The sequence below is a fragment of the Macaca thibetana genome, chromosome 8, assembly GCF_024542745.1.
Source record: "Macaca thibetana thibetana isolate TM-01 chromosome 8, ASM2454274v1, whole genome shotgun sequence".
NCBI lineage: Eukaryota > Metazoa > Chordata > Mammalia > Primates > Cercopithecidae > Macaca > Macaca thibetana.
In genome coordinates this window covers 139,129,983-139,145,001 of record NC_065585.1, presented here as the reverse complement: position 1 = coordinate 139,145,001, position 15,019 = coordinate 139,129,983, and the positions used below count along the sequence as shown (strand labels likewise).

At 39.8% G+C, this 15,019-nt stretch overlaps 1 protein-coding gene across 1 annotated transcript in view; it reads right to left on the bottom strand.

The window, feature by feature from the left end:
- CSMD1 (CUB and Sushi multiple domains 1) overlaps positions 1-15,019 on the bottom strand; it is a 2,043,790-nt gene that overhangs the window by 32,680 nt on the left and 1,996,091 nt on the right. Inside the window, 3 exon segments of the mRNA XM_050802644.1 lie at positions 3,851-4,033; positions 4,871-5,044; positions 9,161-9,349. Of these exon segments, the coding sequence (XP_050658601.1) occupies positions 3,851-4,033; positions 4,871-5,044; positions 9,161-9,349 (546 nt within the window).

The window sequence follows — 15,019 nt, the reverse complement described above, 5'->3', positions numbered from 1 at the left end:
CACTTTCTTACTTCTTGAGTAAAATGTAGCTTTATCATCATTTCATCTGAAAGAGAATTAAGAGTTCCCTAATACAGCTTAAACTAAATATTTTAGTTATACAATGTAACTTCATGAGATAGATCCATTCGAAATGTTAAGTTTGAACCTATGATTAAAAGACTAGATAGCTAACAAAAGCAAATTTGATTTAATGTGAAGGAAATATATCTGCAATATAAATTCTTTGAGTTGAAGAATTTTAAAAGATGTTTCATTTTGAATTACAATTTCCTCCTCCTTTTTACAATGTATTCTATTTATCTAACTTTTTGTATCTAACTTTTTGACAGGTTTAGAGGACATAATTTCATCAGGTTTGAAATAATCTTAACTAGGGGATTAGTTAAGTCATAGCTAGTCATAGAAGCTATGCTTCCTGGACATGCAACCACTGGTTACATCCTTTTTCATTGAGAGTAACTCATACTTCAGTGATTTGGACCTATGATAACAAACAAGGAACAAAATGAAAAGCTACAGATTCTCCAAAATGTATTTCAAATTTTTGCTGGTGTGTGTGTATGCTCAGTCACTGATTTTATGATTTTTATACATAATTTGTTGCCTTATTGGTTGTAACATATATTGCAGTGGGCTTATTCAGCTTCCCATGATGTCTGTATCATATAATGCAGTTTTAGAAGCAGTGAGTTTTGTGGAGCATGGCATATTTGAGAAATATTTTCAGCATTGCAACATTTTATAACTTATTTGCGTATGCAGCTTTTAAGGGCTAAGTTTCCAAGTTTTTTCATAGAAGTATAAATTTCTAACTTTAGAAAGCAAAATACAATTTTAAAAATACTTCGCACTGCCTGAGTTAGATGGATTGGGAAGTGAAACACAATTAAGCTCTCATTCAAATAAATTGATTGATGTGTGCTTTGCTGGACTAGAACTCATACTGTGCCTTCATAGCCCCAAAGATGGGAGATTTCTAAGGAAAGACATGGCTCACCCTCAACTGTCCTAATTTTGTTCATCTTTTAAGATTTCAAAACTGAAATACTGGAAGTAAACATGATATTGAATGTACAGTCTCAGGTGAATGGTCATCTTTGATAGTATATTTTATATTCCACTTTCTGGGAGTGTCAGAGTCTGCTCTTCACACACCAAGTTCAGCCTGCAAACCAGGGTTTTGGCTCAATGATTGCATTGAGTACTCTTGACAACAGAAGGACAGTTCTGGTTTTCATCAGCATCAGATTCTATCTATAAAGTCTGAATAATTATTCCAGCATTCACTTATTGACATCCAGCCCTCTTTGTAACTATTGAGGAAATATTTTAAATTTCAATTAAAATACTACCGATGATTGATCTTTCAGCCTCTCTTTTCTCAAACAAAAGAGAATTAAGACCCAGAACCAAGACGTTGTGATCACTACAAAGAATCAGGTCTAAAGACAAAATGTCACAACTCACAAACCGTGGTGCTTTTCAAAAGTCCTGAATGATAAACGCTACAGATACATGAAGCTACTGTCAAATGTGATTTAATAGAAACGTTGAAATTTTACTATGGAAATTGTTTTAATTTATTGGCAACATTTTTGTAACACCACACTTTGTTATAATTACAGGATTAAACAAACTTCACAAAAATATCATAAGCCACTCTTACACACCTTTTAGTCAGATTCACCAACTGTTTACGTGTTGCTCACTTTTTCTCTCTCTTTCTCTCTAAATATGTATTTTCTAAAGTATTTGAGTGTAAGTTACAGACATGAGGACTCTTTAGAGTTAAATGTATCAGTATGTATTTCCTAAGAACAAAGGCATTCTCTTTACATAACCATAATACAATTATTAAAAGCGTGAAATGTAACTTTGATGCAATGTTGTCTCATACACGTCCATAATCTAATTTACTTCAAGCTCTTGAACATATTTTTAATAGTTGCCTTAAGGTCATGTGTTAGTTCACCACCTAGATCATCTCAGGGTCAGATTCTACTGTTTCAGTAACACCTCTCATAACTCTGTTTTGCTCAGTGTAGGACCCAATCCAAGACCACACATTGCATGTATCAAGTCTCTTACGTCTGAAAGAAGCGCTCAGAATGTGTCTTTTCTGAACTTGACATTTCTTCAGGAGCACAGGCAAGCTGATTTGTTGCATGCCCTTAGGGTTTTGGGGGTTTTTATTGCTGCTGCTTCAGGATTCGATTCAGGTTATGCATTTCAGTGGCAATACCAAAGACATGACAATGTCTCTTTTCAGTGCCTCATATCAGGAAGCATAGAAGATCTCCTTGTTAAAATATTGCTGATAATGGTTTATCCCATAGGATTGCACACCTAAAGTACTATATGACAGAGTAGAAAACACTCTGGTTTTTTTCTCTGGTGAGAAAACTGCCCTCATGTGCAAATTTTAATATTGAAATCTCTACAAGATGAGAGGGAACTGAAAAAATTTGCATTTGATTAAAAAATGTACATCAATTTATAGTGTCATACTTTAGTCAATAACAAAAGTATGATCCTGCAATTCATGACTACGGGTAACCATTTCTCACTACTAATCAGTGGTATTTGACCTAAGACAACTTTTGTAGGGCCTAGTCTTAAGATTTACACTACTTTGATTGTGAAGAGGCAGTTCACAGTAAAAAATTTTCTTGGATTATCACGTTTGTTTGCACATATGTGTATGCCTATATTATGTGCATATATACACATATATAGTCGAAAATAGTCTTTGAGAATAAATATATACACTATGCGTGGGCAAATATAATATATAAATATGCAAATATATGCACAATTGTTCATATATTCATATGTAGCATTATTTTATATATGAAATTAATGCTACATAGGTTTATAATATAGATAGATCATATACATATTTTATTTCTTTTTATCCATATAGCATGTATAATACAATAAAGGCAGAAGTGGAGACAGAATAGTCAAGTACAAAAAATGAAGATTAAAGAAACTTGAGTTAAATTTCTCATAATGATAGTGTGTATGTGAGCTTACTCAAGTTGGCCAAGTTATATGGAAAGTGTTTCATACATACAAAAATACATACGGAATTAATTTGTATAAACGTTTTAGACTCAAAATGTAATTGAGAAGTTTGCTTGTAAAGAATTCCTAACATTTACAGTCCTATCTGTCTGAATTCTAAATCGAGTTTTGAACACCGAATACATGGTTACCATCACCTCTCAGTTCACATTTGCTTGAGGCTACATTTCTGATACACAGTGCGGTGTCTATAACGTGTCTGTGGCAATTCTTACTGTCATTACTGGAGCCTACCACCACTTCCTATGATGCCTCTCAAACATTAGAATCAAGTAGACCCACTCCAAAATAGTTCATAGAATATAACCCCAGATTCCTGTGAAATACAGTGCTCCACACATGGACCACCAATAGATTGGAAATGACGTGTGAATGAAGCCTGCTTCCAGCCTGCAGAAATTCCCATCAGTGATCTGCACTGGTCCTACTCGCTGCTCTGGAACCCCACCCACTCACCACCAGGATCTAGAAAACGCTGACAACACCACATACAGATTATCACTGGGAGAAGATTAGAAGCTTTCGTGTTATGAACTTTCAAACAACAAGCATCTGTGTGATGGGACCTGTGGACACTTGGAATACTTTCACGCACCCAGTCATGATTTCTGATGATGCTTTCACAAATATTGGGGGGGAAAGATTTAACTGTATAAATAGTACAAATCCCTATAAGTTTTGTAGAATTTTGCCAGCCATTTTAGAATGAATTGTGTGGTTTTAACTTTCAAGGTAGACCTTAAGGCTTGTGGCTACTCACCCTCGCACACCGGCTGCAGTCCTGACCATGACCCATTGAGCAAACACGTGCGTTCAGGGGAGCCCCTCAGCTGGTGCCCCATTTCACAGGAGAAGCGGAGAAGACTCTTTGTCTTAAATTCATCCCCAAGCCGAGACCCATGTGCTGGGGTTCCCGGATCACCACAGAATCCAGGATTATTTCCTGTTGAAAATAAACACATATGACAATGCATAATTGTGTTAGACTTGTTTTAAGCAGAGTTGTTACATTTACAGATAATGAAAAGTTGTTGAAATTTGTGTTTGACATGAGTTATGGTTACACAACATTCTGGCAATCTTGTAAGAAATGATTTCCTTGTGACAGCCCTAAAAATGAAAGAATTTAGGATGTTGCTCCTGTGTTACTAAATTCACAATAGCCTATTCAAATGAATAAATAACATTTCCTCTGGAAGGAGGAAAATGCTGGGAATGGTAAATGTATCAAGTCTTCACTGAAAAGGTAGGTACAGAGAGCAAAAGGAAAACGGGGCTTTAGGTAAACTGGGAACGTAAAAAAAAAAAAAAGGCAAATGAGAGGTTTAATTCTTCAGAATTGTATCCAGAGAGTTGCTGGTTCGCTGAATTTTAATTGTTTAAGAAACATTCATGAAAAAAATAAAGATAATTTTTTTCCAAAGAGGACACGTGGTTAATGATGATAGAGGTGGGGAAAATTAAACACATAAAAAAGAATAAAGAGCAAACAGGGACACACGGAGGCAGGGCCGACCAGCTTCCTTGCAAATAAGATCCAGACACTCCCAAGAATCCTGGAGGAGAGCATTTAAAGTGATGGTGTCTAACGATTATGGCGAAGATGAAGACAATATCTATAAGAGAGTTGTATTTGGCTAGAAATGGAATGATAATCATTTCAAAGAGATGCATAATTATAGGGCATTTGAAATAACTGTAAATCATCGTTATCTGAAATCATTATTGGAAAGGTTATTTGACGCCTGTAATTCTGTCAGTTCACCTGTAGGCCCCTTACCTGTGCAGTGGGGCAGTGCCCCGCTCCAGTGACTGTCTTCCTGGCACACTCTCGTGTCATTGCCTATGAGACTCTGGCTCCCTCTGCATGAGTAGCGCACGGTGGCGCCGTATGTAAACAGCTCTCCAGTCAGGATGGCATTGGCAGGGACCCCTGGGTGTCCGCATGATATAGCTTAAGAAAAAAGAGAAAATAAAACAAATCAGTACATCCTTCCAGTTAAACCACTTTGTACTGGCAGATCTCCCATAGAAACACCCGTATCGGTAACATCTATTAAAGAAAAACACCTAAATATTCTGGTATAGCCCTACAGTTCCCTTATGTAATTTGTGATGAAGACCAATTTTCAGATGACGCTTCCTCCCCTAATTTGTTTACTGAAAAGGAGAGGTTCTGTTGATGATGTTTTTGTTTTGTTTTGTTAAGGTAGCTTTGCTTATGGTGGAAATTGACATGTGGATTTTCAAGGAGATAGCCATACTGCCTACATTTTTCCATCGACCCTTAACTATATTCCAAATGAACAGTATTATGGGAAATTTAAGAAAGTAACACGGATCCATTAAAACTATTTCCACAATTTTTTCAGTTAATATGACAATCATATGCTTTGCTTGGGGACATAATTTTGTCAAATCTGCTTAATCTTCAAGTTCACAAGTCTAAGAAAACCATTCTAACCATTTCTCTTTGAATAAGGGGCAGTCTAAGACGGATAAGTAAAATAATACTACTAAATTATTGATTAATGTATTCCTCAAATTGTTCCGTAAAATCCTCTCAGTATTTCTATTCATTTCCTTACAATTATACCAAATCAGGCCCAAACTCTATTTATAAATATCCTTCAAAAAGGCAAATTCTGTAATCCAGATTAATATAGGACAGTGAAGATTTATTTTTCCTTTACTGTACAGTATCAAATGAGGGCTAGCAATAGACAAGTTTTTATCTATATGCAAAAAGAACTAACTGAATTGAGACTACCACGGAATCACTCAAAGGTGACCACTTCAGTATCCTAGAGGAATTCCATTTGGTAACGAGACACCCAGAAGGGTTATCAACCAGAGGGGGAGATTTGAATGCCTGGAAGCCACCGCCATCCCCCGAGTCACATCAGCCCTCACTTTCTGTCTTGCATGGACATTGATTCACTGGAGAACTAGATTTTATCCACATAGAGTCCTTAAAAGAAGCCAGTTAGACCTGAAACAGTGAAATGCTGGATCAATGACCATTTCCAGTTGAAATGAAATTTATATTTTATTTAAATGTTAACCTTCAGTGAAACAATATCACAGCAAAATCAGACACAGAGCTCAGCTGCTCTAGAGCACGGAAAAGCAAAGGCTCCCCCAAGATCTTTCAATTCCCAAAGTCACAGCAATTCCAATTGTGAATGACACCAAGCCGAGGGAACTGGCCAGCTAGGAGAAGGAGAGCCAGCTAAACCCCAGCTCCTGAAGATCTGAAGCACATCAGCATCGGTACAAAAACAAATGGAAGTCTCACACAAGCCAGGGGAGACATGAAAGAAATGTTCTGTGAAAGACAAAAACAGAACTAAACCAACTTCTATGAAAAGTCCCATGTGTGAAAGCAAAAGGAAGATGAGAACGCAGATATAATTTGATGAAGATCGTAACACATTTATAGATGCAATTTTGTTACATAAGGCTGAGAATTGTTTTGAAAGTTATCACTGTCTTTCGCCACAGAAATTAATTGTATTGTTAAAGTCAGAATTTGAGACGAGTTTCTGTGTAGATTAGAGGAATGTGAGGGAAACTCACTTGGAGAAAAAAAAAATCTTCAACACTAACCCATTTTCAAAATACACTTCACAATGCTATAACTGAAAAGACAAGAGGCATTATTACCTTTAGTGTGTGTGTGGTAGACCCGACTGATAATGTAATTGCCGTTTCCTTCCTCGTTTGTATTTTTTTTTAAGAGATGGGGTCTTGCTTGTTAGCCAGGCCGGAGTGCAGTGATGCAATCATAACTCCTGGCCTTGAGTGATCTTCCTACCTCAGCCTCCCAATGTGCTGGGACTATAGGCATGTGCCACCATGTCCCACTAGTTTTTAATTTTTTTACTTTTTGTAGAGATGGAGTCTGGCTAGGTTGTCCAAGTTGATCTAGAACTCCTGGCCTCAAGAGATCCACCTTCCTTGGCCTCTCAAAGTGCTAGGATTACAGGAGTGAGTCACTGCACCTGGCCTCCACTTTCTTTATGGATGCAAAATGCATAGGACAAAGATCGGATTTTGATTTTAAGTATTGCTTTCCTTCTAATTTCAAAAAGACTAAAGAGAGTGACACTTTTTCCTAAATCTTCAGACTATGATCTTAAAACACGATTCTCTTTAACAGCCGATCTGATTTTTCAAGTGAAAAGAAAAGAAGACTTTGGCTATTTGGTTAAAATGATGTATTTTTGCTTATCTTCATGGTCTATAATATACTGATAACAAGCTTTTAAGAGGGGCCATACGGATCATCTATAATTTTCTCTGCCCAGAAGAGCACATTCATTTTCTGGAGCCATATCCCTTCCCCTGATTTAAGGACTCAATTCACAAGCCAATTACTATCGGAATATGAGCTTTTTTAAAAAAAAAAAAAAAAAGAAAAGAAAAACAAGATTTAACAACTTTATTCATTTATTTATTTTTTATTTTAAGTTCTGGGATGCGTGTGCAGGATGTGCAGGTTTGTTATGTAGGGAAACGTGTGCGATGGTGGTTGGCTGTACCTATCAATCCATCACCTAAGTATTAAGCCCCACATGCATTAGCTATTTATCCTGATGCTCTCCCTCCACTGCCCCCTACAGGCCCCAGTGAGTGTTGTTCCCCTTCGGTGTCAATGTATTTTCATTGTTCAGCTCCTACTTGTAAGTGAGAATTTGTGGTGTTTGGTTTTCTGTTCCTGCATTAGTTTGCAGAGGTTAAGCTTCCCAGCTCCATCCATGTCCCTGCAAAGGACATAATCTCATTTTTTTTATGGCTGCATCATATTCCATGGTGTGCATGTACCACATTTTCTTTATTCAGTATTTTACTGATGGGCACTTGGGTTGATTCCATGTCTTGTTATCGTGAATAGTGCTGCAGTGAACATACGCATGCATGTATCATGGGATCTAATTAAACTCAGGAGCTTCTGCACAGAAAATAAAAACTATAATCAGAGTGAACAGAGAACCTACAGAATTATCATCAGAGTGAACAGACAACCAACAGAATGGGTGACAACTGTGCAATCCATCCATCTGACAAAGGTCTAATGTCCAGAATCTACAAGGAACTTAAACAAATTTACAAGAAAAAAACAACCCCACTAGAAAGTGGGTAAAGGACATGAACAGACACTTCTCAAAAGAAGACATTTATGTGGCCAATAAACAACATGAAAAAAAGCTCAACATCACTGATCATTAGAGAAATGCAAATCAAAACTACAATGAGATACCATCTCATGCCAGTTAGAAGGGCTATCATTAAGTCAAGAAACAACAGATGCTGGTGAGGCTGTGGAGAAATAGGAATGCTTTTACACTGTTGGTGGGAATGTAAATTAGTTGAACCATTTAGGAAGACAGTGTAGCGATTCCTCAAAGACCTAGAATAAGAAATACCATTTGACCCAGCAATCCCACTACTTGGTATATACCCCAAGGATATGAGGTTTTTACTGTAGTCACCTTGGACTGTACCAGGAATGCTCACAAAACCCAATCAGGTCTCACAGCACTCCCCTCTTTGGCTATAGATGCCAGGTCAACAGACAGAAACTCCACACCAGAGCCCTTCGCCCACCTGAGCTGAGTGAGAGTAAGGTTGGGAGATGCCTGGTGGGGAGGTCCTGGCCGCCGTGTCTGAGCTGTGTGGGCCAGGCCTACCTGGTAGGCTGAGGCTGAAGGCAAGCCATGAGAGAAGGAGATAAAACCATCATTGTCCAAGTGGTATCCAATTACCTGCGTCATTTCTCCTGAGCATACCAGCGTCCCCCGGCCCCTTGAATTTGCTTAAGTTGTATTTGGTGATTTCTGGCCAGTCTATCTACAGCTATCATACAAACTCCTACAATTGGTGATGGGAGAGAGCAGAGGGAATTAAAATTCAGTGATGGGAGACAGCAGAGGGAATTAAAATTCAGTGATGGGAGAGAGCAGAGGGAATTAAAATTCAGTGCCTTTAAAATATACTTGCAGAATTTTCTGCTGATGGTACCCTTACAGGGGTCTGTGCACAGAAATCGGGAATAACCCTGACTTACCCAAACACTTGGGCAGAGACCGGTCCCATAAGCCATTTGCCATACAGGTCAAGGCTGAAGATCCCAGCAAGTAAAATCCCTTCTTGCAATGGTACAGGACACTCATTCCATACTCAAAACTCTCAGGGAAGTTCTGTTGCCCGTGACGAATGGCATTTTCCACAAAGCCTGGATCGGAACAGTTCACCACTAGAAAATAAAACATTTCAGACACCATTTAGAAATAGCTAGAAATAACAGACAAAACAGATCAGAAATGAAGGCGAATTCCTCATCATTTTAGAAAATTCAGAAACTGACAACATGATGGCTGAGGCTCACGAAATTCCACTCTCAGGATGAATTCTACTAACCACTTTGGGCTACTCTTCTTCAAGAGGTGTCAACAACTGGTAGACCACGATAGCAATTTTTCACACGAGGCTAATTTCCCCTATTCCCTAATAACGTTTTTTCAATGTAAATTCTGAAAATTAGTTTCCTTGGTTAAGTTTTTACGTTCTAATAATGGTCAGATAGAACTGGCTGAGGTTCGTTTAAATATTTTTACTCAAGTGTGGTGGTTTAGAACAGTCTGTGGCACGGTAATTACTCACCCCCCAACACACATACACACCTACGTGCATTAGTGCTTTAATATGTGTGCCTAAAATAATTTGGCTCTATGTAGAACGCAACTAAAAATGAAAATTATTCCATCAACACCTAATAGAAATGCAAATCAAGCCAGCCTCTGATTTAGGCCTCTTCTCCCTTTAGAAACAGACCCGTGGGGAGGCAGTCTTCTGTGGCGTGCGGGACACGCTCTGGTTCCTCTGAAAGGCGTTAGCCTGAATGCCTGTTGGCGTCTGCGAGGGAATTAGCGATGTGCTTTTGCAGGTGCAGAGGAAGAGAAAGAACTCTGATTACCTCATGCTTTGACCCACCCCACCAGTGAATGAGGCAGCTGTTCCAGAGGCCACAGTCTCTCCAGATATTTCTGGCTCAGAAAAGCACTGTGCAAATGAATCTCGGGCAGCCTCTGCACATCATGAGTCCCAGAAGCTGAAGGCAAACCCTGTACCCAAACTGTGTGTTTTATTTCTTCTCTATTCAAAAAAGGAAGGCAGAGGGCAGAATCAAGGCTTACAGTGTTCCCTTTTAGTGCCGTAGAATAATGTTCTCTGCTTCTTAAAACAACCCTGAGTTTACAGAAGAAAGTCTTGAGTTCTTTTGAATCAAAAAAGCAAAAACAAACAAAAAGCCATGTGTGAAGTTCGGGCAAGTATTTTTAAGATCCCACAGGGCACTGCATCTGCAATACAATTGTAACCAAATCTCTAAAATAGCAGGAATTACCTATTGTGAGAAAACCTAATTAACTTGAAAATGTGATTATTTGTATAACCTGGAAGATACCCACATTGTCCCATTCTTACATTGAGCATAAGAGATGGATTCAGCTCCCCGATGCCGCACTTTCATAAGGAGACGGACAGTCCCGGGCTGGAACACTAAAGATATTTCTGTGTTTATGTTTGTGCTTATGTCGCTCTTAGGAGACTGTCCAAAAATAATTTCAAACTGTGTTTGTTGTCAAAGCAGAGAAATGAGTGGAAAAAAAGCCACTTTGACCATCTCCCACTAGGATGCCTGAGAGAAACCAAATGGCCCAGGATGCCAAAGGCCAGATTGAGCTGATGCCACCATTTCTCCTCCTCCTCCCCTCTTCTACTCCATGTCCTTTCTTTCTCCTCCTCTTCCTTCTTCTCCTCCACCTCCTTGTCCTCTCCTTCTCCTTCTGTTCCTCCTCCTTCTCCTCCTCTTCTTCCATCCCTCTCTTCCTTCTCTTTCTCCTCTTATCATTTTCATCTTCTCTTTGGCTCAGCCTCTCTTAAAAGTTCACTGGCAGAGATTTATTTATCGGTGCAGTAACAACAGGATCCAACCACACCCTTCTCCTTGAAGGCAGAGAACCAAATATTCTCTGAGTTTTACCATGGCTGGTGAAGGGGGATTTATAATATGTGAGTTTCATAACCTTGTTCTGAAACTATGGACTAAAATTATCTTGCCATGGAAAGAGGTGCATAGGAGACAATAAACCCCTCATTCTTGGAAATCATTCTGCAAACTTACATTGCATTAGAGCTGCTTGGAGGGTATGTGTTAAAATGCTAAGCCCTAAGTTCCTACCCCTTCCTTTACCTAGTTCACTATCCTTAAAATATTGAGCAGCAAAAGATGTTTGACAGCAATAAATATTCCTTGAGCTCCTGTGGGGAAACTGGGTGGATCCTTAAAATGGAAGAAGCATGGATACAAATACTCTAAATCTGCTCACGCACTTCTTCAGTCCTGCATAGAGTCGCAGTCCTAAGTATTTCTTTATATTCCTTCCTATTTCATTCTGAGGCTCCATTAGAAGATTCAACTGCATCTATGTGCTGGAGGAAAAACAGGGCAGGAATAATCTGATTTATTTATCCATGATAGAACTTCCATACCGTTGCTGCAAATGGGTGTGTTTTACCATACAGAGTAGAATGTATCTGCCAAAAGAGTTTGTTAGTGACCAACCAATCCACACAAGCACCTTTCCCATCTGTGTTTGTTTTCCCAGTTTCTATGTGAATAATTCCTATCCAGGGATCTGGTGGAAAGAGGCTTATGTGACTGACAGGCGACCTGTTGGTTTGTAAACTAGAAGGAGAAATTGCCAGTGAGGTTCATGGTGTGGAGATATGTCAGGCCCACCAGCAGCCACTCCAGACCTGGTTCACGACACGCTGTTAAGTATAAGGTAACGTGCCAGAAAGAAATAAAGAGGCTCACTCTAGACAGCTGCACCTCATCGTAACATCTTACCGCCCAATACACTAAGACTTGATTTCCAGGTGTGAAAACCTGACGTGGAACCTGATTTTGTCAGCTGGGACGAATGAGAACACTGATGTCTTGTATACATTCAGCCCAGTGTGAAGAAGTTCAAATGAACACACAGGCTGTGTTCTGAGGTGACAGCTGGGTATGTGGAAGGGTAAAAGAAGAAATTAATACAGGGATCAATAACAGGTCCAAAGTCACAACAACCATTGAACTAGCAATACACAAGGATCAGGACTCCTGAACACATGTCTGGTATAGCATAATAATAAAAGGCATCAGCATTCCTTGGTGACAGGAATCCCAGGGGCACCCCATCCCTTTTTCCTGGAGAGGACCAGCTGGAAATCTTAGCCCTCGATAGGATTCTAGAGGTGACTCATTAAGTCATTTTCTCTACTCTATATTCACTCCTTACTCAGACATGTCTTCTTAAAGATGCTCAAGTTGACATACAAATATGGATAAGAGGCCAGGTGTGGTGGCTCACATCTGTAATCCCAGCACTTTGGGAAGCTGAGGCGGGCAGATCATTTGAGGTCAGGAGTTCGAGACCAGCCTGGTCAACATGATGAAACCTAGTCTCTATTAAAAATACAAAAATTAGCCAGGCGTGGTGGTGGGGGCCTGTAATTCCAGCTACTCAGGAGGCTGAGGCAAGAGACTCACTTGAACCAAGGAGGCGGAGGCTGCAGTGAGCCGAGATCATGCCACTGCACTCCAGCCTGGGTGACACAGCGAGACTCCGTCTCAAAAGACAAATAAACAAAAAAAACAAATATGGATAAACATAAGGTCCTATTGTTTATTCTCTTTCAAACTTTCTTGAGGACCATGGAGGTCCTTCTGATCCAGTAATGTCCCCATTCTCAGTTAAGTGAACGTACTGATCGCCTGATGAAGGAAGCATGGAAATGCTGTGTTTTGAGATTTGAGGGCGAATTATTCGAGCAGTTTTTCCAGCTCTGTGATGGATCACTGTTCCCGTGGCACGCCTCACACCGTAGTAGGTCTCAGCAGAGCACCCGCACTCTGACCGCGGCTCCCCCTCCAGGAGCTGCCCTGTCCAGCCATACGCTCATTAACCAGCTGTTTTCCTCTTGATTCTCTTCCTGGGGACAGGAAGCAAGGTCTGCTCCACATCCTTGCTTCTTTCCAGAACCCAAAGCAATGGCCGTGTTTTCCTGAAAATCTCCCTAATGACAGAGAAACGTGATACATTCCCATCCCAGGCTCCTTCTCCAGCTGTTGACCAATAGAAATGCAGCCAGCTGTCTGCACACTGGTCTCTTCTAGGCAGTTTGGTTCTAAGGCGAAGGGCAGTGACAGGGCATGGCACAAGAGTCTGGTATCCTCTCCATGGCACGGACGCTGGGCTCTGTGGGCAGCACAACTCCTGATGTAACTTTGCGGGATTCGTATCTATTTGATTCCAGCCTGTTACGTGATGAGGAAACACTGTGAACACTTCAACTGCTTTTCAATGAGATAATGTAATTCCGAGTTTCTTCTGTTGTTTCTAGAAAAATTGTTCATAATCAGTTCTTACATCAAACAGAATCTGTTTCCGTTGTATATTTTTAACTTCATTTATTTATCCACTAAAATGTATTAGTTAATGATAATTAAAATGTAGGTAAGACTGTATTTAAAGGCTCTGAGATGATTAGAGCACAACCGTGGCCTTTCACTTGTATATCCAAAATTTGGATAAAAATTGTAAATCTAATTGTAACCCAAAGTAAAGCACTTCCCAATCTTTGGCATTAGCATGGTTTCCTACAAGCATAATGGTTTCTGAAGAAAGTATAAGCAACTATGATTGACCTCTCACCTCACTGCTTATTTTTGTGGAAGTTCTGCCTGGGGCCAAATTTGTTCTTATGTGTGTTTATTTTGAAAGGCAAACCATGGAAATAAAGCTTAGTTTTAAAATTTCTATATAATTATTACACATAAAGGAAAAGTAAAATAGAAACTGTCAGATTATACTTTAAAAACTAAATGCTATGGGCTAAGCTTTTATGTGAAATTAAAAATAAACGAATATTAAGCAAAATTGGCAGAAATACACTGTTTTAGTATGAACTGGTAATTCCTGTTTCCCGAGCAAATAGAAAACTGTTAATTACAAAGAAAGAAAAATACCAACTTAGTGCAGTTCTGTTTTTACATGGCTGTGAGTGACATTCTGAGAATAAACGGCAACTTTCCAAATGTTTGGAGGTGCAGTGAGAGACCATCCGTTCATGTCGCCGCCTCAAATCGGATTCACAGGAAAGGTCTGATCCACGTCTGTCAAATTCCACTCACTGGGGTAACCCTGAACAGCAGTGACTGGGAGTGGAGCAAACGCACAGGAGGGAGGGGCAGGATGCTGGGAGGAGCATGGGATTTAAAGAAACCTGTGCATTGGGGCTATTTACTTACTTTTCCCCCTCCCCTGAGACCAAGTCTTGCTCTGTCATCCAGGCTGGAGTGCAGTGGCGCGATCTTGGTTCACCGCAACCTCCGCCTCCCAGGTTCAAGCAATTCTCCTGTTTCAACCTCCTGAGCAGCTGCGATTACAGGCGTCTGCCACCATGCCTGGCTAATTTTTGTATTTTTAGTAGAGACAGGGTTTCACCATGTTGGTCAGTCTGGTCTTGAACTCCTGACCTCCTGATCCACCCGCCTTGGCCTCCCAAAGTGCTGGGATTACAGTCATGAGCCACTGTTCCCATCCTTATGCCTTTACTTCATTAGTACTGGATGACAGGCCAGGGAGGATGAGCAAATATAAGTTTTCAGAGATGCATAGTGGTAATTTTGGGTCTAGGAAGTCAGGAATCCCAACAAGCCCAGCGTCCCGTGCAAAGCACATGGGTTCAGAGGTAATAAACTATTCAATCATCTATACCACCATCGACTTCAGATTCTGTTTGTGTTTTTTAACTCACACACATTTATGCACGTATTTAATCCAACACGTTTGACTACACATCACCCTGACAA